At 44.3% G+C, this 25,851-nt stretch overlaps 1 protein-coding gene across 13 annotated transcripts in view; it reads left to right on the top strand.

Moving 5' to 3' along the window:
- Positions 1-25,851, top strand: part of AMBRA1 (autophagy and beclin 1 regulator 1) — a 171,862-nt gene that overhangs the window by 133,701 nt on the left and 12,310 nt on the right. For 12 of the 13 annotated variants that reach the window (XM_026004096.2, XM_026004093.2, XM_026004095.2 and 9 more), the window contains 3 exons: positions 7,232-7,420; positions 8,269-8,423; positions 22,053-22,192. In XM_026004096.2, coding sequence (XP_025859881.1) covers positions 7,232-7,420; positions 8,269-8,423; positions 22,053-22,192 — 484 coding nt within the window. Of the gene's footprint in view, positions 1-7,231; positions 7,421-8,268; positions 8,424-10,724; positions 10,922-22,052; positions 22,193-25,851 lie in introns of all 13 variants that reach the window. The other variant, XR_012001887.1, reaches the window with a different exon arrangement.

The raw sequence follows: 25,851 nt of genomic DNA, 5'->3' as shown, positions 1-25,851 counted from the left end.
AGGCTCCACGCAGGGAGCCCGACATGGGACTCGATCCTGGGTCTCCAGGATCACGCCCTGGGCTAAAGGCAGCGCTAAACCGCTGAGCCTCCTGGGCTGCCCCAGATTCAATATCTTTATGGTTAGATTTAGGAACATGGTATGATTTTCCATTTCTTCAAATTTCTCTTGTGTTCTTAGGAATGTTTTATAGTTTTCATATAGATCCTATACATTTTTTTTCAAAGATTTATTTATTTGAGAGAGACAGAGAGAATACAGGTGTGCATGCATGCGAGCAGGAGGAGGAGCAGAAGGAGAGGAAGAGAATCCCAAACAAACTCTTTGCTGAGATCGTGACCTGAGCTGAAATCAAGAGATGCTTAATTGACTGAGCCACCCAGGGGCCCCTAGATCCTATACAGCTCTTAAGTTTACTGTTATTAGCTTATTTTTTAAATCCTACTATCTTACTGAATCGTTTACTAATTATGATTGTTACCCAGATTAATCTCCTGGGTGTTCTAGGTTTGTTATCTGTTAAGTAATGATAATTTTACCTTCTATATTTTAAGTTTTATATTTGTGATTTCTTTCTCTTGTTTGCTTTGGCTACCATCAAAACAATGTTAAGTAATAGTCATCCTCATATTGCTCCTGATTTTAGTGGGAAAACTTCTAACTTTTTCTCAGTACTTTTTTTTTTTTTTTTTTTTTTTAGTTTTATTTAAGTAAACTATACCCAACATGGGGCTCGAACTCATGACCCCAAGATCAAGAGTCACATGCTCGAGCCTCTGACTGAGCCAGCCAGGCATTCCTAGCTTTTTCCCAGTAAGCATATTCCTGACTTTTAGGTTGAACTAGAACTAGTTTGTCATTTTAAGGAAGTCATCTATTCCTATTTTATTAAGAGTTTTTATCAAGAATGGATATTGAATTTAGTCATGACTTTTCAGTATCTATGAAGATGATCATATTTTTTCCTCTCCTTTGATCTCCTAGTATAATCATTATGTTAATAGATTCTGTAATATTAAGCCCATCCTTATATTTCATAGATAAACTCCACCTGGTTTGTGGAGTATTCTTTAATGTAAAATTCCTTCCATGTGGCTTGCTGATAGATTTTTTTCACTAATATTTGTAAGTGAGATGGCTCTGTCCAGTCTTCTTTTTTATGAAATCTGTGGTTTTTGGTATCAATGTTATTATGCATGTGTTATAAATATAATTTGGAAGTTTTTCTTTGGAATGGTTTAAATAAAATTGTAATTATACTTTTTATACTTTAAAGGTCTGGGCCTGATGCATGCATGCCTACTTGCTTTTTTGCTTGGTTGTTTTTGCATGCATAGGGGTAGGTAGTTCTTTGATAAATTTCTCTATCAACTGTCCTATGATGGTTAAACACCTGAACTCTTTTTCTTTAAGATGTTATTTATTTATGTGAGAGAGTGAAGAGAGAGCGTGAGCAAGTGCATGTGTGTGTGAGTGGGACAGAGTACAGAGAGAGATGGAGAAGTAGGCCCCTGCTGAGCATGGAGCCCACCTCAGGGCTCGATCTCAGTCCCTGTAATCATGACCTGAGCTAAAGGCAGATGCTTAACTGACTGAGCCACCCAAGTACATGAACTCTTAAGCTACAGTGTCTAAGTTCAAATCCCTGGTCAGCTGCCTTCTAGCAGTATGACCTTGGTTAGTAAGTAATTTAATCACTCCACCTTCATTTCCTGATCTATAAAATGAGAATTGTAATAGTGCAAACCTCATAGTGTAGTTATGAGAATTAAGTTAGTTTATAGTGTTAGGCATTCTGAACAGTGCCTATCATATACTAAATGGTCAGTGAATGCTAGCTATTTTCATCATATCTTTTTCTAGAAAATTGCACCATGAGTCTTTGAGTGATGGCCATAACTCTAAAAATTCCCACGTGCTCTCGTCTTTAGAATTCTGAGGTACATAGTCGTCATCTCTGGAGAGTGATGTCCATATGAATAAGATGTTGCTCTCACCCTGTTGCCTTATCTGTAATAGGCTTCTCACCCTTCTCAAGCATGTCATTTCCACCCAGTGACAGATCATTTGCCTTGACAGAAAAGCAAAGTATTCAAAATATAGGCATTGAATATGCTGCTAGCATAGCTTTGATTGGCCTTTCTGATCATCCCTAAGATGTTTTGTATAAGCCTCAACTTTGGGGATTCCTTGGTGACTCAGCGGTTTAGCAACTGCCTTCGGCACAGGGTGTGATCCTGGAGTCCCAGGATTGAGTCCCACATCGGGCTCCCTGTGTGGAGCCTGCTTCTCCCTCTGCCTGTGTCTCTGCCTCTCTCTCTCTCTCTCTCTCTCTCTCTCTCTCTCTCACATGAATAAATAAATAAATAAATAAAATCTTTAAATAAGCCTCAACTTGTTCCAACTACAACTTCCTATAATTCTCCTTCTGTGTTTCTTCTTACCTCTTTTGATCATGACACTTTAAAACCTTAGTTATGAGAAAGCAGCATCATATGCAACGAGATTGACTAGGTTGGCTCATACATGGTGTTAGAATCCTACTTTTTAATAGTACCTAGTTTTTTTTTAAGAGTTTTGACCTTAGAAGAAAAACTGAATCCTGGGAGTTAAGGGCATCTATGTCTGATGATAGCTAGTGTTCCTTTCAATAGTATTACCCTCTAGAATAACAGTCACTTTTATCTTAGTTTCCCATCATTATCTCTTAACTGTTTGCTGGTTGGTCCTAATAAAGTCTAGTTACAGTTTACATCTTCACTCTTGATAGATTTAGCTGTGAGAAAAAGTAAGTAGGGAATCTCTTTTGCTCTAGGATTCATTTCTGAAAAATACATACGTCTCACTGAAGGGTAGCCTTTGGCTTTGGCACAGCCTGTGCCTGGGAGCCACTGGTCTTGAGTTTTACATGTGTTCAAAAGCCACTATGTTGCTGGCCACCTGACTTACCTGAATGGCATTTAACTTTTTTCTGGAGTTAGGTTAAAGCTTCTTGCCACATGTTTCTTTCAGTTGGGATACAGTATTAATGAATTACTCTGTAAAGTTTAGAAGTTTATGAAAAGGCCTCACAGACATAATTTTGAGAACACTTTCATGAAAAAATAGCTCAGTGGGTTCACTTTGGTTTTTAAGAGTGAGCTTTTATTGGGTAAAGAGGATTGGTCACTTGGGTACCCTGCCAGAACCAGCCTTCAGAAATCCAGCAGCTATGTTCTATAAGGCAAACATAGGAAATATAGTGATTGGTGCCTTAGGGGAGGGCTTGTAGTGTCATGTGGAATACTGTGTAGGAGGTCTTATTCTGCAACCTGAGGGCCTCAGAGATAGCCAAAAGGAAATTTTCCTGCTTATTTAAACCCCTTGAGCTTTCCAAATCAGTATCTAATGCATTTGCAAAAGTACTGCAACTGCTAATCGCTCCCATGGCCTCATCTTCCCAGCCAGCAACAGGCTACAAATCGATCTTTGTACAAGGTGTTTGTTTATAATTTATGGAGCTGATAGGAAGGCAGAGCCATCTGCTCCTCCAGGCATCAGTATTTCTAACCCCTCCCATTCCCTGCTAGGGCATTTTCACTTGGAAATCATTTATAATTAGGAGGAGATTACATTGCAGAGTCTGGAACATGGCTTCCTGCTGTCTTCTGCATCATTTTTTTCCCCCTGGAGCTGCCCCCTGAAGCTCTTAAGCAGCTTTGATTTGAAAAATCCCTTCTTTCCTAACCTTTATTTCCATTCTGAGCTGCCCCCTCACCCTTCCCCACATGTGTTTTTGCCTTTAAGTGCAGGGCAGGTTGCTGGAGCCATAGCTCAGGGATCAAGGACTGTTTAGTAAGGCAGCAGTTTTCCCATGTGGTCCCAGACCAGCAGCATCAGAGACACGTGGGAACTTGTTAGAAATGCAAATTCTCAGGCCTTATCCCAACATTCAGTGTTTTAGTAAACCCTCCAGGTGATTCTGATGCATGCTAACACTTGAGAAGCAGTGTCAAAAGGCCAGGCAGGGAGCAGAACAAAGATTTCTTGTGGTGTGTGGGTTGCCAGTATCTTAGGCTTTATTACACTTCACGTTTTTCTCTATCTGCTTACGTTATTGTTAAGTCCAAAGAGTGAGTTGTCCTTGTCATTAGTGCATTACTTTCCTGGGGCCCAAGAAAACAAGTAACAGATCTAAGAAGTCTCGACCTGTGTAAAATAACTCATCAAAATTGCAACCTTAAGAAGAGAAGGAGCACAAGTGAGTTGGAGCAGTGACCACTCACCATGTAACTGAACATTTCCATTTCCACGTGGGAAATTAATAGACAATGAACAGCAAATGAAAGCTGCTAATTGGAACTTTGAAATAAAAATGAAATTATAAACACACCACCCAGTGCTTGCAGAAACGAAGCTACCAAATCACTGTGTGCCTGCCACATCCCTTTCATTAGGGCAGGAGTGAAACCCTAGATCACTAGCTGCACAGTTTCTGCAATTAAACCTGCTGCTGGAGAAGCTCTGCTTGAATTTTCAGCATTCTCTTTTCATTTGTCATTTGCATGTCTGTCTGTGTGCTCACTGCAATGACTGGGAGTGCTTTCGAAACTGGGTGGAGAGGGGACAAAATTTGTGAGGTGGCCACTGATTTGGAATTATAATGTAGTAAACACAAACACAGTGGTTTGGATTGGAGGCTGAAAAAATGCTTTTTGTCTATATGCCCAGTTTTTCAGGGGCTTAGAGCCAAGCTTTCCAGAAGAAGGAAAACCCTACTTGTACTTTCCTTCCCACCCTGGCCCCACTTAGGAATTAATCTGGCAGTAAGCAGTTCAATGCTTTTTTTACTTTGGTGGTGAGTTTTGAGAGTTACTGTAGGCTTCTATATGTTTAACGGAGTTACATGTTAACACACAAGTAAGATCTATGTAACAGTAAGATAGAAAAGCTTTTCATAAAATACACACCATGCATGTTTAAGACCTTTAATGTGGAATAAATGGTAATTGTGCAAAACCATCTTAAAGTTTGGTGGTCACAGTTTCTTTTTATCTTTCTGATGGTTGTGTCAGCCTCAACGTTAGAAAATCAAAATGGACTCATTCCTGAAGCTTCCCCTATTCCTTTATTTCTTCCTCTTCCCTTTTTCATATATTCCCAGCTGGAATCATGTGTCAATCAAGGGAAGTAAGGAAAGATTGTCATCTTTTTGGCACCAGGCTTGGGACCCTGAGTAAGGAGCATACGGTTGCAGTGCTAACTAGATAAATCTAGCCACACAGGGTAGAGCAGATGGTGGGTTGGAAGTTGAGCAGTACAGAGCCCTAATGGTGATAGCAGTGAATATTTGGATGTCATTATTTTATTAGTTAGCAAACAGAGCCACCCTTGTGGTCCCTTTCGGTTTTATGTGTAATGGTGCTGTAGGTGTCAGCCCCCGAGAGTTGGCTCAATAGCCCAATCAATGTGTTCTGATGTCTCTTGGGATCTACGTTGTCATCTCTGTGGCTTCATTAGCAGCACACAGGGAAAGGAGGATGAATATAGGGTGTTAGAAATCACTCTGTGTTCCTGAGACCCTAAGCCTCAAGACCCCCGAAAAGCAATTCTTTGTTTTGTTTTCCTTAAAGTAATTTCCTGCCTTTGGGCTTCCTGGAATAAATCACCTGAATCTTGTGAAGGCAACTGAGCTTCGCCTCTTCTTCTTCTTGTTTTTTTTTTTCTTTTTAAACCATATAATGCATTTGACAGTGAACATCCAGGTAATCTCCAAATAAGAGACCAAAAAGTGGGGTGCCTGGGTGGCTCAGCAGTTGAGTGTCTGCCTTTGACTCAGGTTGTAATCCCAGGGTTTGGGGATTGAGTCCCACATCAAGCTCTCCACAGGGAGCCTACTTCTCCCTCTGCCTATGTCTCTGCCTCTCTCTGTATATACAGTCTCTCATAAATAAATAAATAAAGTCTTTTTAAAAAAGAGAGAGAGACCAAAAAAGTTTCTTTGCGTGTGAATTTGAAGTAGTGAGACAGCCTAGAGGAGCATGGTCCCTTTGGATGTGTTGTGCTGTTCCCATGGTTTGGGCACTCTATTCCCAGGTTCACATCAAGGGTAAGCAGTTTCCTCCTGGCAGGGAATTACACAGTGAGCCTCGGAGATTTCAAATGAAAACCAAACCACAAGCATGCAGGAACAGGCCCAGTGCTGGCCAACATCTCCTTAGTCCTTTTGTGTGGAGTGGGATCTCCACTTCCCCACTGATACATTCCTGCACCCCACCCTCACCCTTACCCTGCTCCCTTGTGCTGAGCCTGCTGCCTGGCTGACCCTGGGCTTAATTCTTAGTAGCTGCTAAGTACAGGCTGGGGCTGCCCCTGGATGTTGCTTATGGTATGGATAAGGCCTAGAGCCTAGTGAGAAAGGAAGGGTTCTAGCCCTTCAGCCACGACTGGGCTGTGTTTTTCTTTTTTTTTTTAAATTTTTTTTTTTTTTTTTTTTTTATTTATTTATGATAGTCACAGAGAGAGAGAGAGAGAGGCAGAGACATAGGCAGAGGAAGAAGCAGGCTCCATGCACCGGGAGCGCGACGTGGGATTCGATCCCGGGTCTCCAGGATCACGCCCTGGGCCAAAGGCAGGCGCTAAACCGCTGCGCCACCCAGGGATCCCTGGGCTGTGTTTTTCTTTGTCCTCTCTTGTGGTGTTAGGGGCTGTCTGGAAGATTGAAGTCTGTAACTGTTCCATTTCTCTGAAATCGGAAAGTAAGACCCAAACTTATGAAATGACTTACTTCTCCGAGGGCACTTAGCAGCTGTGCAGTAGGACCTTCACCCCAAGGAAGCTTCCCTGCATCACCTTTCTCTTGGAATCAGTGGTTTTGCATTTTCATTCATCCTAGTTTTGATCTTTTGGACAATAACACCTGTTGAGTGGCTCTTTAGGAACAATTTTTAATAACTTTTTCCTTATCTAATCTCTCTCAAATGATGTTTTCTAAGTGTGAGCTAAGACTCAGCAGGTGGTTGTGATTGTGTTGACGATCTGTCATTTCCTATTAACGTGGTAAAAGACACATATCTTTTCTATCTCTTGTGTTGCTTGTCCCATCATATTTTAGTTTGATTGACGAAGTGGCCTTTAGCATTTCTGAAGAGGGTTCAGGCCCTTAGAAAGGCCCTGAAATTTCTTGGCCCAGAATTTTTCACACCATCAACTCAAACTTTCTTACCCTCTTTTCTTTCTTTGTCTGATGCAGCTTCCGTGAATGTGCTGGTGCAGAACTGCAAGATCTACAATGATGCCAGCTGTGACATTTCTGCAGATGGCCAGCTCCTAGCAGCTTTCATCCCTAGCAGCCAAAGGGGCTTTCCTGATGAAGGCATCCTGGCAGTGTACTCGTTGGCCCCCCATAACCTGGGTGAAATGCTCTACACCAAGCGATTTGGTAAGGGACAGGAAGCCCAACCTAGTGACAGAGGGATGCTGGTGCCTTGGCATGGGCATTCCTAGGTGAGGCACAGCTTAGGTTGGAGTAATGGTCATATCCTGCGCCTGCTTCTCTGGGGCACAGGCCAGAGGAAGATTACTTTGCAGGAGTCCTGGCTGGTAGCATTGCAGAAGACTGTCAGAATCCTTCCTGCCATGCTAGCATCACCAACGTGCTCCTGTTTTGATGGCTCCAGATAAAGGAGGAGCTTTGCTCACGTCTTGGGAAAGCACGTACACTCATGCACCGCGAGGCAGTTTGGCATTGTGTATCAGAAGCCCCTTAAATAATATGGTCTCTTTGATCCGACAATCCCACTTCTAAGGAAATAATCGGAAAACTGTACAAAGATTTATATACAGGGGTGTTCACAGCAGTGTGGCTTATCATAGAGAAAAATGCCCAGTGGTGAAGAATTGCTTAAATCAGCAGTGGTGCACCAATAAGGCAGAATACCACTTGGCCCTTAAAATACTCTTGTAGAAGAATATTTAATGGTGGAAAAAATGGTGATAATATGTGAAGTGAAAATAGATTTCAAAGTAGTGTTTGCAGACTGGTACCAATTTTTTAAGATGTGATTCTGTGATGACAGTGGTTAGCGTTTAAGTACTTTCTATATGTCATACATTGTATCCAACACTTGACATGCCTTCCCATTGTCCTCCTCATTGCACTCCTATGAGAGAGCCCCTGGGAAACCAACAGTGCAAATTGGAAGTAAAGAGAAAAGACTGAGAGGGAGTGTTATTTCCTTGTAATGGCAAGAACTCTGGGAAACATCTCTCTGTTCTGTTGGCTCTCAGGTCCCAATGCCATTTCGGTGAGCCTATCGCCAATGGGCCGATACGTAATGGTGGGCTTGGCCTCGAGGAGGATCCTGCTGCATCCCTCCACAGAGCACATGGTGGCCCAGGTCTTCAGGCTGCAACAGGCCCATGGTGGCGAGACCTCCATGAGGGTGAGTGCCATGGCTTGTGCCTCCATCATAGGGCAGTTCTCCAGACTTGGTAGGATAGTGAAGGACAATGGTGTGACCTCCCAGCACGGACTAGAGATAGCATGTCTGTAAGGAGTGAGAAAGACCGCAATCCAGCCCATCTGTGACCAGGAGGCTTCACTTTTAGAAGCTTTGGACTATTAAAAGGCAGGAGCTTTCTCATACCCTAGTTCCTGAGCTGAGCTCCCCAGAGGCCTGAAAGAATTTTGGATGAAGCCCAAACTGAATACCTCCTTACCTCAGTGTGAGACCTTTAGTCTGGAGATACATGAAGGACCCAATGAAATATTTATGCTTATTAAAAAATTTTTTGAGGAAGTAAGCTATAAAAAGTGATACATGGTATACTATGAAATGTTCTTTTCTGTGGGTTGTAATCATGTTAGAAGATGAGGCCTTTGGGTAGCTGCTATGCTCTTAACCATCTCATCCATTTCATTAGCAGAGAAAGGTCCTATTGAGACCCTCTTTTGTCCAAGGTGGACCTCTCTTGTATTGCCATAAAAAGCCTTATGGGCATCATGGGGTTAGTGGCCTTCTGGACTCAACTGTACCGGTTTCTGACTGAGTTCCCAGGGGGACTCATTTGCTTTTGCCAAGGGGAATTGAGCATTTGAATGGTTCTCTAATTAGATGGTATTTAAGCTCCATCTCAAGTTAAGAACCTGTGAATTCCCTTAGCACTCTCTCTTGGTGCCATTTATAGTTTTATGTGCATGTTTATGTGTTGTTTTGTGTTTTCTTTATCTGAGTGGTGTGTATGTTTAATCTGCCCAATTAGGTTCAGTGTAAACTCCTTAGGGGCGTATCCCCCAGGGTCCTTCATTTAGTGCTATGCATATAGATGTTTAATGCCTGGAATGAAGCATTTGTTTTAAAGAAAAAGGTAGAGATAGGATCCATTATGTAGAAAGTGACAGAGAGTGGGTGGCCTAGCGTGGTTGATGCCAGCCTCTTCCTCCCATCTCCTACAAGGACGCTCTATCTGACTCTACTGAGTCATTTTCCAAGCATCCTGAATTTCAGAAGGCTCTTTCTTGCCAGTGTGCCTCTTACCTGGCCTGCTCTTCTCTCTCTCAAACCTGACTTTGGCAGCTCTTTCCCTTCTGCAGAACCTTTCTTAATCACTCCCTTCTGGTGCCACCACCATGCTTTGTTACTCACGCTCATGTTAACACTCATCACACCAGACTTCACTTATTTGTTTCCATGTCATTCTCCATCTTTGGACCTGTGAGCTCCCAAAAATGAAGACCATATCTGTGTCATGTTTGTGAAGTCCGAATACCTAATAAGGAACCTGACATTTAGGAAAAGCTGAATGAATGGAAGAGAATCTCAAGAAAAGCATCCTCCTTAGCATTTCTAGGTGATAGATAACAAGCAGAACCAGTGATAGGGGACAGCATGTTCCACCAAGCCTCTGAAAGGGAAGAAACAGGCAATCTGTACTCTTGACATCATACTGACAGGAAACTCCCAATTCTTGAATTCCAGATGACTTTGGAAATATCTGGTATTAGTTGCTTGGAAGAGGATGTCATGGGAAGTTCACAGGCCTGTTTTCTTATCTAGATATTTGAGGATGGACACTGAGGTTTAAATATTCTTTTGTTTCTCTTTAGCAGATTTGGATGGTAAAAGTACCTGCCTTTCACTACCTAAAATCCTGGTCCCAACAGCTGTTCTTCTAAACCCTTCCTGCCTAATTGTGGAATAATTGTTTATAATCATTAAGAGACAGGATCTGATTTTGGCAACACTAATGGACATCTCTAGCCTCTTCCGGAAGCCAGGGCTCCTGCCCAACTCCTGGGCACAGCCTGCCAGTCCTCCATCCTAGCAAGGTTCCTCTTTCCCATAAGTAGCTAGAAACATCTGGCTGAGGGCAAACAGCTACAGGGTGGAAGCCAAGATGTTGTCACATATGGGGCTGGCAGCTCAGGGAATGCAGTTGGAGGAGTCTGCTGAGGAGATGTGGTAATCCATTGCTGTCCTGCTAAGGGGCTCAGGGCGGCTAGCCAGCTGCTGCATGCCTCGTGACAAGAGCTATTTCTCAGGCCTCCTAGTGAGGCTTTTTTGATTCTCAGTAGGCACCATCTGCCACTTAGGGAGCTGAAGTAACTAGAAAGCTCCCATTTGGGAAGTGTTCCTCTCACCCAGGAGACAGGATCCAGGCTTCTGAACAAGGTTTTGCTTACCCTGTGTCCACCGAGTCTGACTTTAAACCCCTGCGCTACAGAAAGGTTTCTGGTTTTCCAGGTCTTGGTTGCCCCTTACCTCCAGAGGCACCAAAGCATTCAGCAGTTGTCCCTGAATTCAGTCATTGGTGGAAGGGAAGACACCAGCTTTTTTGGATAGCTGTGCTGTACCGCCGTTTAAGGCAAGAAGTGCCATTTTGTCTGAGAACAGGGAGCAAGGGTTTAATGGGACAATAGAGCATCTCCCTCTTTGCACAGGTAAGTATAGGTGGGTGTCTCCATCTGTAATGTCAAGCTCTGTCTGCCAAGGAATGTTTTTGTGGGTGATTGGCCTGTCCTCAAGCTTTTCTGCCTGGAATTCCCCTTCATTTTGGTGTTACCTCTTGGAATTCACTGTGATAATATTCAGAGAGGTGAGCTTGTCGGGCCAACAGACATTCCCAGGAGTCAATTCCAGAGCATTGACTTAACCTTATTTTAATTCCCACTAAGTGACATCTCTCCCCAAGAGATGATCTCTTACCCAATACCATATGAAAACTCTTCTGAAAATGAATTGCTAATTGCTGTTTTGCCTGGGTACATTTATTCTAAGCAGTTCTTCAAGTCTCTGGATTAGTGCTTCTCAAACTGTGCTCCTCGGACAACCTGCATTAGAATACATGGGGTCCTTATCAGAAACAGACAGCACTTCAGACCTAAAGAGCCACCTAAGAATGGGGCAGGAGGGGCGCAGGTGTTTGTATTTGTAAAACGGGCTTTCTAGGTGATTCTGATACACACTTGAGTTTGAGAACTGCTGTTCTTAATGACTGCTTTCTTCATTTTAGGTTTCTGCCCTCAGCCTCTTCAGCAAGGCAGAGACACAGTCTCAAGCTTACTTGTGGTTTCATGCATGGTGCTTTGATCCTTGGCTAATCTTGTTGCAGGCACCATGGACTTTGTGCTCCATTTCCCACCAGACTCTTACTTAGCTTTTTGGTTGTCTGCGCTTCACCTCCCATCTTTTCTCAGCTGTTGCTGCCTGACCTCCCCCCCCCCCCTTCCCCCGGGCTCTCCCTTCAATATCTGTGTGCTAGATTCTGTTCTCCCCTCCCCTCCACGTTGAGCAATTTCATTTTTATCCCTGTTTCTAGGATCAGGATCCTTTTGATATTTCCCTTCTCTCCTTCTGAGGCTAGGCTCAGTCTTCCCAATTTCAGTATTGATTGACAAATCTGGAAAAATAAGACTGAGCACATATTTAATTCCCTTCCCCCCACCCCAATCCATTCCAGGCTCTTCCAGGCTAGGGATGCTATTCTGCATTAGGGCCTTATTTTCTGTCTGACTCCCTTGCTCTGGAGCCAGGGAGGGCTTTTTTGTTCACTTGTCTGGTTTTTTTAAGTTAGGCATTTGGAGATTGCTGAGCTAAAGTTTTGCTGAATACTCAAACACTAAGCTGCCTGTATGCCCTCTCTGCTTTCATTTTCTAATTGGAACAAAGGCATAATATTGTAACAGAAAACTGCAATTAATTTTCCAAAATAGTCACAATTGCACGTTATAACTTTGGTTGTAACCAAGTGAAAGCATAACAAAAATATAAAATTACTAATGATACCAGAAATAGTCATAGACCAGACTGCTCTTCCACTTTTGTGTAACTAATAAGTGCTATTTTACCTAGGGCAAAAATTAGCAACTGGGGTTGGGGGGAGGGGGGAAAGGGTATAAGTGGTTCTGGGGCATGTTGAGCTGGAAAGCAAGAATAAGGATTAGTGCTTTCAACACAGGAATTAAAGTGTTGTCTGCTGTTTTTCCCAGATACATAGACTATTCCCCCAACAGATAGGGGATATGTGCACATAAGTGCTTCAGTAAGAACTGAAGAAGATCCTCATTGCATAATCCCTGCAAGTCCTAGAGGCACTGGTTGCTTGGATCTTATCAGTGCTAGTTTGCTTTTTCTCTCTGGTCATTTTATTGGCAGAAGTGATGGATGAGGACATTGTCATTTGACTTGGATGGGAGAAGCTCTAGGACAGGAAGCAATTTGGCTCTCCTTTCTCTGTGGAACAGCACAGTGCTCTTTAAGGCCAAGCTTCAAATATGCAAGGGTCAATTTTATTGAAAGCTTTTTCTTTGTGGCTATGTGGTAAAACTGCATTCAAGTGTTGAGCAACTGTTACCTAGGTAGGTTGTTAGTTTGGAGGGGGTGTTGGGAAGAGAGCCATCCCTTTTTCCCCTCCCTTCTTCCCCCCCTTCTTTTATTTATCCCTTCTCTTTCCCCTTCTCTCCCTCATCTTCCTCTCATCCCCCTCTTTCTCTTCCTCTTTGCCCCTGACCTCCCCTACTTCTTTACCTTGAGAGTCCTGCAGTGGTGAACTGTCCCCATGTACACCCTTTTTTCTCTGGAGCTCTGGCTCTAGAGATATGCATCCCCCTCATCTTCAAGTGATCCTATGCAACAGGGAAAGAAAGGGAGATTTGTTACCATTTTTTATAGAACTACAATCTACTCATAAGTAACAGAGCTGTAGTTCTCAATGTGTACTCCCCTGAGAGCACATCAGCATCATTAGAGAACTTCATAGAAATTCAGATTCTTAGCCTCACATGAGACCTGCAGAATTAGAGGATGTAGAGGTGGGGCCCTCCTGATGACTCTGCACACTCAGTCTAGATGGAGAACCAATCTCTGACTGCATGGAGATTCTTATTAGACCTCACATGTCAGTATAACTTTGACCTTTCCCTTTGTGTTCTCACTCTGTCTCAGGAACCTCATCTGATTTACTTCTATGGATCCAATTAACCAGATCTTTTGGATACTTACAGGAATTTGAGAAATTGATGAGTACCTCCAGCCCAAAGCATTCTGGATCATGCTAGCATCCTAGTGATAGTACTAATGACATGAGGCCTTTTTCCATTTCTTGTTTTCCTTCCTTCCTTCCTTCCTTCCTTCCTTCCTTCCTTCCTTCCTTCCTTCCTTCTACCCATTTATTTGAGAGAGAGAGAAAGAATGTGTGCACAAAGAGGGAGAGGGAGAAGCAGACTCCCCGCTGAGGAGAGAGCCCAGGGTGAGGGTCCGAGTCCAGGACCCTGAGATCATGACCTGAGCCTAAGGCAGATACTTAACTGACTGAGCCACCCAGGTGCACCCTACCTTTTTCCATTTCTTTTTCTTTTTTTAAAAAGATCTATTTATTTATTCATGAGAGACACAGGCAGAGGGAGAAGCAGGCTCCCTGTAGGGAGCCCAATGTGGGTCTCAATCATGAACCCTGGAATCCTGAATCCTGAACACCTGGAGCCAAAAGGCAGCCACTCAACCGCTGAGCCCCCCAGGTGTCCTGCCTTTTTCCATTTCTGATTAAAATTCTTACCTGCCCACAGTTGACTTTACTTGAGCTCTTAACTGTGAGCTCATGCCTGCTTGCCTGTGTGCTGTAGAATACAGAGATGCTTCAGCTTAAAAAGTGAGAAACAGTATCTTTATCTTTCACTTGGCCCTTCCCCATCTGAAGGAGGACTTCTTGAGTTCCCTTTTCCAACAATCCATTCAGTTATTATTTGATGGGATACATCACTATGATGTCCATTAATGGATATCTTAGAGTCATTTTAATTATAAAGAAACATCAGTTGTCTTTCTCTTTATAACCATTTTCTGTCATTTTTATAGCCATCTTCACAGAGCCTAGTGATGACTGATTATTATTTTAAGTTCATTATAATGAACCACAGAAAAGCTTTGGTATCCAGAGTGCTCAAAATTAGTCACAACTAAATTATAACTTAGATCCTGGGGCAGTTTGAGTGTCTAGTGCTGTCAGCACTGACCAGCGTTTATGTAACCAACATGTGCAGGCTCTTTGGGCCTGTCCTAGCTCCATTCTTCAGTATGTAGGCTTCACTGTAGCCTCCTTGCCCTGTAGGTAGCCTGTGACATAATCCACTCACCTATACTTCCCAAGATTTTGAAAGTTTAATTTTTCAAAAGTGCCTGAGAACTCTAGTTCAGTCCGGGGTATTCTACAGTAATCTAAGGGAATGAGCCTTTCTTAATCTTGTCTGGCCTTGGGAGTGGCAAAAACCAAAAATAAAGATATTTTATTTTTGTATCCTGGAAGGGTGGGTACTATTTCTTCAAGGGGAGATTGAGATAAAAGAGAGACAGCTTTGTTGTCAGAAATGATTTACTCCTTCCTAAGATTTTGTCCTCATTAATTTTCTTAAAGCTGCCTGTCAGTTGATTAAAAGCTGCTTCCGCTGCAATTATCTTAAAGTTGACTTCTGAGATGTGGTACAAAGCATCTATCCTCAGAAAGTGCCTTTCTTCAGTACACTGCAGGAAAGGGGGAGGGAGTAGGGGAGAATTTAGGGGTGTTTCTGATGCAGTTTGTCAGAGAGGGAGGGGGCAAGATAAAACATTAAAAATAACAGTAGAGCTACAATTAGTTTAGGTGAATTTTTCCATGACAGATACCTCTAGGGTAACTCTCATGATTTCTTTCCCCTATGGCCTCTTAGTAGAGTACAATCTATTCTGTGCGTTATTCTTTACACTCAACAAAATTTTATTGTGCCCCTACTATGCCAAGTATTTTGTGAGGTCTGGGAGTGCCATGCATAAAACGGACCTGGTCCCTGTTCTCTTTCCACACAACTGGCTTCCTTTTTTTTTTTTTTTTTTTTAAGATTATATCTATTTATTTGAAAGAGACCACAAGCAGGGGGAGAGGCAGAGGGAGAGGGAGAAGCAGACTCCCCTGCTGAATAGGGCACCCAGTGCAGGGCACAATCCCAGGACCCCAGGATCATGACCTGAGCTGAAGGCAGATGCTTAGCTGACTGAACCACCCAGGTGCTCCCACACCTGGCTTCTTGACTGGTCTTTACATTGCTGGATTCCCAGCCTTCACTGTCTCCTGCACACAGGAGACACTCAGCATTTCCAGGAATGTGTGTCCCTTTGATATTTTGCATGGTGTGTATTTCCTACACATACATGAACACACACCTCTGTTCACCAGCACTATAAGTGTGTCTGGCACATGTCTTGGTAATGGTAATTAGATGAAAATATCCAGGAGATAATTCTTATGAAAACAAGGGAGTGTCCACTCATTTCACAGTTTGTCCAATATTGGTTTCTTGTTGTGCTAGTCCCAGCACTGAGACATGTTGAGAGATTCCCAGTAGATAGTTATAGTTGCAAAAGCAAAAGGCAAAACATTTTGTTTTTTCAAGGATTGGTAAGGGAACCAATTCTTGAATTTGTAGAAGCTGAAAGTATTTTAATATATTTTTAAGTATAAAATACAAAGTATTTTAATGTTTAATCATCCTCAACACTCCTCTTCCAAAAATACATATCAACTAAAACATAGTGAATGTGTTGGAATATACTGAAAGACTCTCTTATCCAAGGTGAATATCTAGAACAACTACTCATTTGGCCATTTCTTTTGAGATTTATGAAACTAAGGAAGTTCAAGAACTTGTTCTCTGCACGGACTTGTGGGAAGAAGAGGAAGTAATTATTTTAGTTTCTGGGAGTTCTAGGAGTATTAAGTGCCTTGGTATTTTATTTAGCACCAAAGTAGGTCCCTCAGCTGAAGTAACCTCTCTGTTTTGATCCTAATGGCCTGAGATGGCCTTTGGAAAACATCAGGCCAATTGAAAAAGAAAATTCATGTTCTTTGACTATTTCTATGGGTTCTGTTTGAGAGGAATAAATGAATAAGAGAGATATTACAGGTCTCAGTAAATCACAAGAGGTTGGCTAGAAATGACTTCAAAGCATTATTACCAATGGCAGCAAAGGCTGACACATTCCAAAAGTTAGGAAAAGGGGGTGCCTGGCCAGCTCAGTCGGTAGGTCACGTGACTCTTGATCTTGGGGTTGTGAGTCTAAGCCCTGCATTGGGCCTAGAGCTTACTTTAAAAAAAAAAAAAAGTTAAGGGACTGTTGCTCTTCTTTTCTGTTGGGAGAACTTTGGTTTGGACAAGAGTGATCTAGGCAGATTTATTCCTACTAAAGCTGAATAAAGGGGAGAGGTAGTGAACTGGTACTCTAATTCTTGTTTTTAAATGGTCACTTTAAAATCAGCCTCTTTACAAGTTCTAAACTCCAAAGTAGAATATAAACAAGGCTCAGAGACAGTAAGAAATTAAAATTTCTGAAAAACAGATTTTCCTAGGGATTAGAAACTTCAGTAATTCATGAATCTAAGCAAATCAGCAGCTCAGAAGAAAGATGAGCAGAGCCTTTCCCCTGGCCTGCTCTGGGAAGTGTGCATTTCTCAGCCTCTAACAAGATGTGTAGCCATCCATTTCCAATGGAAAGGTCAGGTGTCCCTTAGCATCTGCTTTCCATTGATTTCTCCCTCTTCCCAGAGAGTTAATTTTTCACTAGTAACCCTCTCTAAAAGCTTAAGACCTCTGATTTACCAAAAAGGCATTTTTTCCTCTTCACATTTCCTTTCTTCTTCATGGACTCCTTGGCTTGTGCCTTCTCTCATGGCCCTTCCAGCCTCAGTTTTCAATCAGCTTCCACAGTCCTCGTTAAAACAGGGAAGATCTGCGGAGTACACCGTCGTCTTGACACTGTGGAGCCATTTCAGTTTTATAGATGATGAGATTCCCAAACCCAAACAAGATAACCACAAAGTTTTTTCTTTTAGCTTCTTATCTGTGCTGATCTGAACAGTGCCTTTTGCTGCTTGAACTAATGGTCTAAGCTTTATTGATATGCAGCCAAAAAGAAAACATCTTGTTGAGAGCAACAATACATTTTTCCTCTTAATTTTAAAAAGGTAGAGAGGAAGGTTTCCCACTGAGCAACTGGTCGCCTCTCATTCTTTTTCTGTCCATCTTTGAACAAGAAACAAGACCCCTTTAGTTTTGATCTAGGAACTGTTTTTCTTTTGCTCCTACTTACTATTAGTCAAAGTTTGAGGGATGGCAGGGCAGGAAGTACAAGAGACTGTCTTGGACCCCAGAAGCGGAAGAATCATTATCTTCTCCCACTCCCTTGGAACTGTGAAGATCTGGTGACGTGCTGAGATTCCACTGACTCTCCTTCCAGCTTATTGATTCCAGTTCCCTTCATAGATGTTAGACAGAAATGAGAACAGTCTGGGGAGAGGGGTTGCTGTCAGTGTTTGTCATCTATCAGGAAGCAGCTGTAGCTGAGACAGGTGAAACCAGAACTCTGCCAACATGAATCGGCAGCTGGGTTTTACATTTAGCCCCACAAAGGGTCCCCAGGTTCTGATAATCCTCCTCCAGTGTCATGGAATTTGGTGGTACAGCTCCATGAAGAGGAAGGGAAAAGAGATTTTTTGGCAGGCCACCTAGCTTTGTCCTTGAGGAGTGTTAAGGAAACCTTTACTTGAGATATATTTGGGGTGATTTTAAGGGAAGGCGAGAGCTGTCCCTTAACACTGTCTCAGACTTTCTGGTGAGGGCTGATGAACCTCGAGTTTATGGAGCCAGAGCTGGTCCCCACTGGAATCTTGGAGGAGACCACTCCCCCAGTCACTAGGTTGGAATGACTGCTAGCCTACACCACCAATGTTGTGGGAGTAGCCAGAGCTACCAAAGGCCCTGTCAGTATTAGGAAACTTGTCCAGGGGATCCCGGGGTGGTGCAGCAGTTTAGCGCCTGCCTTTGGCCCAGGGCACGATCCTGGAGACTACGGGATCGAATCCCACGTCGGGCTCCCTGCATGGAGCCTGCTTCTCCCTCTGCCTGTGTCTCTGCCCCTGTCCCCCCCCCCCTGTGTGTGACTATCATAAATAAAAAAAAAAAATTTAAAAGGAAACTCGTCGAAGAGATATTCTCATCACTAGGGCTAATTGTGAGGAGTATACCCTTCTTGGCGAGGTGCTTTGAGAGCTCTGGCCAGAGAATGGAGGGAAAACTACATCTCTGAGTGGTTTTGAAAATGGGCTATTTTCTCATTACCCCGGGCTCCTTTAGTTTCAGGCATGTGTGAAATGGGGAGTATTGGACCGGATGGCCTCTCAGGACTGTAAGTCTGAGTCCTACCCATCCTTTACCTTCTGTGTTCTTATTACCCACCCACCCCCGTATGTTTTGCTCTCATCGCCCTCCTTCCCACCCCCCACATTAGAGTGTGATAAGCAAGCGAGTGCTTATTAGGAGTCCTGGTGGCTGCTGATCCTCACGTGGCATTTTCTGGCTTCCTGCCACAAAGCAGGATTTAGTCTAATACCCAAACACTGGAAGAGATGGGCACTTGGGAGCTGCCCTTTCGATGATGTTTAAGGACTTGACAGGGGTGGGAGACCGGGGGGACTACCGTAGTCAGAGGACAAATCCATGCCCCATGACTTCTGTAGCCATAGAGGTTGTGAACGTCTGTGCAGCAAAGTCTGGGGGTCTCACCCTTTATTACTTCTTCCCAGTCCATCTGACCTTGTCTCAGCTGGGTCATCCATTCATACTGGTCTCTTGAGGGTTTTGTCTCCAAAGTAGGTTCCTATACTTAGAAGCAAATTGATAGTATTTGTTAATTCCTTTGCAACAACTATAAAAGGTAAATTTGTGACATGTGAGACAATGTTTGCTTCTTTCTTGGTCTGGAACATTTCTGGAAGAGTTCGCCTACTCTCTTCTTTGAGACCTCCATCAAAAAATTCGGCACAACCTTAAAGCATCTATTTTACTAACATTGTCCCTCTTCTTGCAAGGCTACTTACTCTGCCCAGCTCCCTGCAGTTATGAATCATTGTGACTTTAGGTGAGAATCCCTTGTGAAGCTTTGTAGGGCTGCCACAGGCCAAGACCAAAGCTCCCCTCATTTAATCCCCTGAAATTAACACCTATCCCTCCTTAACCCTGGGTGTCCCCTCATTCATGCCACCTGCCCTTGGGGTGAAGGAAAATTAAACAGTGATCCTACCACAGTGGTTAGATCACAGCCACTTAGTCCTCTGAGTGTATACACCAACTCATATTTAACCATATGGCTTATGGGGAGGACAGGAACCATTGGTTTATCTTCTGGGAAGGAAAACCTCTGTGAGAAAGGGTAAAGGTACCATACTTCATCCCCTGATTTGAAGGAAAAGAGTTGATTATGTACATAGGGAAAAGGTAGGTATTGCCATCTTCATGGAGAGTAGTAGCCATAGGCTTGTTCAAGGCGCCTGCCAGATATATATGTGCAAGGAAGAGACAATCTGAAGGTCAAGCAGCCATGTTCTACATGACTAGTTTAGAATTCATAAACTCCATTGGCCTCTTTTTTGGTAGTCTCCTCAGTTAGACCAAAGATTCTTGCTATTTCTTACATTTGGGGTTGATTCAGAAAGGGAGGGCATAGAAGGTCCTTAAAGCAGCAGCTGTGGGGCTATCAGTCTTATGCCTCAAAACAGAATCAATTCCATCTCTGTAAGAGACCCATTCAACCTTAGGACCTTAGCAGGGCCATTCTGGAGGTGTGCCACTGGCCACCCAGGCACATTTCTTGGCACTACAAAATCTGGAAAATTATTCACAACAGGATTTTCTGTGTATGTGTCAGTATGTTGAGAACTTGTGCTGCTTGCTCTCCTCTCTATTATAGAGCCCATCCTGGTGAAGGCCTTTCAGGTAGACACCCAAGACACATGAACAAGCATTCCCACATCCAGAGCTGCTTTTTTTTTTTTTTTTAAGATTTTTAAAAAATTTATCTATTCATGAGAGACACAGAGAGAGAGAAAGAGGCAGAGACACAGGCAGAGGGAGAAGCAGGCTCCATGCAGGAAGCCCGACGTGGGACTTGATCCCAGGTCTCCAGGATTAGGCCCTGGGCTGAAGGCAGTGCTAAACCGCTGAGCCACTCGGGCTGCCCACATCCAGAGCTTCTTATCACTTAATTTGTGTATGTGCAGCAGACCCTTAGCTCAATATTTACTTCTTTCCTTTTTTTCTTTTTAATTTTAAGTCTCTCAAGATAATATGAAAAGTAATAATTATTGTACCACCCTAAATTCAATTTTGAATATTACTTTTTAAACCATATCTCATTTGGTCTTCCTTTTTTTTTTTTTTTTCTTCCATCAGGGGGAAGGGAAAGGCAGATGTAGTTCATCCTTGTTTTATAGATTAAAACCTGAAGGGGCTAAAAGGGAAAACGTTGACTAAAACTCAAGATAGATACTTGGCTTCCTCCTTTTCCTAGACCCTAATGACCTTTTTTGAAGCCCCAGATGCAGATAATGATAGCAGCATTTACCGTTTATGAGCTTGCGCTGTACCAGGCATTTTCTACACATCTTATGTTTTCATGTCTCCAATTATTTGGATGTTGTTCCTCTCTTTTTTGGTGGGAGGTGGGGGTTAGGGGTGGGACTTGAACTCACTACCCTGAGAACAAGACCTGAGCTGAGAACAGGAGTCAGATGCTTAACTGACTGAACCACCCAGGCACCCCAAGTGCTATCTCTTTTTAAGCTAAGATCTGGAGAAGTTGCTATTCTAGGGATGTGGTGTCAGGACTCCAGCCCAGGGTTTTTAAACTCAAAGAAAGTCCCCATCCTTCATTCTCCCACTGCTCTGTGGAATATCTTGCAGTGCAGTGGCCAGAGAGATTGGAGGCTCTCTTTCACCTCCCGTCCAAACCCTAGCCACAGCTAAGCTGCCTCCTGAGAAAATAGGAGCTTTGGAAGCAAGCCAACTACTGAAGGGGACTCTCTCCCTTGGAGAAATAGAAACAATCTATTTCTTGGTGATTTATATAAGCTAGAAAGAAATCATGTACCTGTGTGTTCAATATTCCCCTCTCCTCTGCTTCCTACAATCGTAGAGCACCTTTTAGGTTTCCTTAACAATAGCATTTTTAACATTGCTTTTAATTAGATGAATTAAGAATGTTCTCTGGTGTTATCACCCCCTCCCGCCCCCCTGTCACCTTCAATTCCCCATTGCTGTGAGAACTGTGATTTCCATGGTAACGGGACTCCCAGTTGAGCTTGGCTCTCACTGGTTTGTCTGGTCAGGGGAAAGTTAGGGACAGGCCTTGCTGGTCAGCGGAGCTCTGCCTGCCTTTCCAGGAGGCTGCCTTAAAGCCATGAAGTGAGAGAGCTAAAAGGAGCTAAAAGGCTATAAGGAGAGCACAAGGAAGCTTCCTGCGGAAAAGCCAAAGTGTGCCCCTAGTCTTGCTCAAGAGAATTATAGCTTTCCTCCTAAAGTAAGAGGGCCCCAGCCTTCCCCTGCTACCGCAGGTTCTCCAGTATGTGTAAGAGGCCTTCCATTCCCAGGCTGACCGGCTCCTTTCCTCCCTGTGGTTAGCTTGCTTCTGGCCATAGAAGGGACTTTGTTATTCTTGGTAACAAATTATTTCTCCTTGAATTCTCTTTTCTTCCTTCTTTTCTCCCCGACCCAGAGAGTTTTCAACGTCCTTTACCCCATGCCTGCCGACCAACGGAGACATGTCAGCATCAACTCTGCCCGTTGGCTGCCCGAGCCAGGGCTTGGCCTGGCCTATGGTACCAACAAAGGAGACCTGGTGATCTGCCGACCAGAGTGAGTGGCCCAGGGTGGGCAGCAGCGGGGGGGAGGGGGGGTCATTCAGGCTAAGGACGGGAGTAATTGGCATCATCTGAGGGTCTGGCCATGAGGTGGGGGTCTTGTTGATGGGAAATCAAAGTTCTGCTAGAGCCTGCCTCAGTCTGTGCATCACTCCATAGAAGGTCCTTTTACCTTAGGGCTGTTGGGGTTAGCTGTCTGTCCCAGAAATCTTCAAAAGACTGGTTTAGTTGTTATGTCTTCTTAAATCTAAGGCAGTATTCTTTTCCTTTGTTTTTCTCTTGTTCTCTGGTTCCCTAGTGATAGTAAAGTCTCCCTGCAGGCAAAAGCATAGATATCAAAGATTCTTTTCTAAATGATTTTGAAAAATTCAACAGGTGGTCTTGGGTTTGTGTAAATGCCATAGACATAACTTAAGAAATAAAATTGGAAATAGAGTATTGTTAAAGCCCTAATTTGTCAGGCCACTGATCTCTAGCAGCCTGGCTCTGTGTCCTGCCTGTTTTCCTTTCTGCTTGCGCTTCATAAAGTGAAGGCAAATTGAAAAGCTCCATTTAAAATCAAAATGATTATTGTCTGGTCTTGAAATAAGGGCTAGGAGGGGACAGGGGGCCAAAGCCCTTCTGTTGTAGGTCCTGATGACACCCCTTCCCCTGGTGGTTTGGAGGCTAGAGGTCTTCGTTCACTCCAGACCCTGGGCGTCCGCCAGGTCTGTCATCAGTCTCCAGACCCAGCCAGGTGGGGCGCGTGAAGCTCTGTGCTTCCGTGCAGATCAGGCTGATTGCTGCGTGGGCCACCACAGGGTTCCGACCGACTAAATGGCACTTCTGCCTCTAGGCCGTCCTCATGCTGTCCTTCACTTGGTGCAGAGTCTTCTCCCAGGGTGTTCTGCAGATCACAGAGCATGGCGTGACTGGTCTGGTAGGGTCTCTGGCTATTGGAAATGTCCGCATTGCCTTTTGATAGGGCCTTTGGTGATTTTTTTCCTGGGGTGTGTATTTGGGTCAGTTCTGTGCCTGGTAGGTGACTGGTGACTGAGCCCTTGTCAGCTGAGGTAGGTCAGTGGCTCAGGGGAAAGGAAACCCAGGTCTAAGGGCAGCTCTTTGATACCATCCCGCATTTTCGGAGTCCTTCCCAAAGAGAGGCTGTTGTCTGAGACTGTGGTTCCGCCAAGCCGCACTCTTCTCAGGCTCTCTGTCCAGAAGGCCTCTCTTACCAGCTCCGTATGCCTTTCCAGAACTGAGCCTGTCTCTCTCTGACGACTGTGCCGCTGTTAGTCCCGGCACTGGGTCTTTCCGTCTCTGCCCTCCCCTTGGCCTGACCGTAGTTCTGGGATTAGTCTACTCTGAGCTCGTTCTTCCTCCCTAATTTTATCTCACCCTCTTAGGAGTTCATAAGAGGACTCTGATAGGCATCCTCTCCAAAACTGGCACAGAATTCTGGACCATCATTTTATTCTTACCAACACTAGTTACAGGTCTTTCTTTCCCTGTTTCTCCAAGACCTCCTTCCTCAACATTATTGTCTGTAGTTCTAGCCACTAAACCTTTGTCCCAGCCAAACTCCCAGCCCCTTCCCTTGCAAGAGTGACCTGCAGAATCTCTACCTCCGGTTCATCGTGGTCCCACAAAGGCTTTTATGTCTGAAACCCCGGCCTCCGCACTTGGTGTGAGTCACAGACACCTCAGCCAAACATGAAGCTGGCTTTGGCCTCTCTTCTCTCTTTTCTCCCCATATGTCGTCTTCAACATCCAGCGTCAGCAGGCTGGAGCCATCCTGGACTGCCTGGGATATGTAGCCTCAGGAACTCAGGCCTTTTCCAGGAGCAAGGGGGCACTAGCATTTGACACCATCGACAGTGGCCTATTGCAGCCCAACTTGTGTTGGCTCAAGAGAGAGCTAGCTTGGCCTGCCCATTTGGGGTTGCTGTTTCTCCTGAATTCTGGGTCATTCTGGCAAATGTCCCAAACCTTAGGGCTGTATATCTGAGGGAACCAAGTAAATTAAGACAGACATGACTTTGTCCTAAGTTGTTCAGAGTCTCTCCACTTCTCAGTCCCCTTCGTATCTGTGGGATTTGGCTTCAGGTAGGGAAGACAGCAGTATTCAGGTAAAGAAGGGAAGACTCACCCCAGGCCTTCCAGCAGATCAGTGATAGAATTAGGCTTCCTGACTTTCCAAGGCAGAGCTCTTTCCTACAGCTGATTTTTTAACCTTTTTTCTATCACAAATGTCTTTAAAATTGTGATGGAAACATTGTGCACTCTTACACAGGAAAATATACCATAAGAGCACCCATATAATTTCATAACTCTCTTAAGACCTCAGGTAAAGAATGCAGCTCTTAATCACGTTGAGGCATTTAAGCAGGTCAGGTGATCGACACGGTGGGAAATGAGTGGAGAGGCGAGAACATTCACATCTTTCGAACAGTCTGTGGTTGGTATCTGGCCGAGAACAAGGAGAACAAACGAATAGGGCAGTAGGAGCTCAGGGTTGTTGTTTCTCCAGGAGGCAGCTGCCTGATACTCACCGCCCTTCCCCCTTTGACACGGCTCTGGCACACCTGTTCCCGAGGGCATAGCCAGCCGGGCCAGGGTTAAAGCCCTTCCTCCAGAACAGGTGCTTGTCTGCCTTTGTCCATGGACACAGGCAGCTGCACCTCGTTTTGTGCTCTCAGTCCTGCTCTTCTTTTCTCTTCCATTGTCTTAGCCTCCACACTCGCTCCAAGCCCAAAGACAGAGGTCACCAGCCCCTTGGGCATCTCTTGGTGGCACTAAAACCCCACTGACAGTAGAACAAGGCTGTAGGAAATACTCCTATTGTTCCAGGGAAAGAAATTTTGATGACAGGTGAGGAGACAAACAGCTGGCCCTGTAGCCCCTATACAAAGCCATTAGGGTGGCTGATAGCCCGGTCACCTCACCCTTCCTAGCTGTGAGGCACTCCTTTCTCCTTTGCTTTGCTCCCCCTCCTGCCACTCCTTCCAAGCTGCTGCTGTGCCTCTGGCTGACTGCCAGCCCAGCCAACACCCCCACCGATAACCATAGTGGGTGTAAAGTACCAGATTGATGTGAGGGGGAGCTTGCTCACTTCCGGCTTCATAGATCAGCCCTACAAATGGGGGGGAGGTGTTGCTGGGAAGACCACTGCTTCTCAGAGTCAGCTCTGAAGACAGAATTGAGGGACTCATGCCAGAAGAAACTAGGCCGGGCCTGTGGGGCGTCTGGCCCCTTGGCTAGGTGTGGGACCCCTGACAAGGCCCCCACTCTGTCCCTGAAGACAAAGCTACTGCTATAAACAGCGACTGTAGTCAAGCCTCACTGACCAGAGAAGGGAAAGGCACACCCCTAAATCAAAAGGGGAGCCATAGACACTTCATCATTCAGGCTGTTCCACAAGAGCCAGGTGCCAACTTTTTCCTACGTTGCGGAGAGCAGGGATAAATGCCTGTCCTTCTTTCCAAAGAGACAGCCATGTAAGTGATAGATGAAAGAAGAATGTTCTCAAAGGGAATATTCCCTAGAAGTGGAAAAGTTCAGGGGCACCTGGCTGGCTCAGTTGGTGGAGTGTGCAGCTCTTGATCTAAGGGGTTGTGAATTCAAGTCCCACATTGGGTGTAGAAATTACTTAAAAATAAAATCTTGAGGGGGGGG

Source organism: Vulpes vulpes, chromosome 5 (genome assembly GCF_048418805.1).
Source record: "Vulpes vulpes isolate BD-2025 chromosome 5, VulVul3, whole genome shotgun sequence".
Taxonomy (NCBI): Eukaryota; Metazoa; Chordata; class Mammalia; order Carnivora; family Canidae; genus Vulpes; species Vulpes vulpes.
Note: the sequence above shows the minus strand (reverse complement) of the source record. Positions and strands in the feature narration are given on the sequence as shown.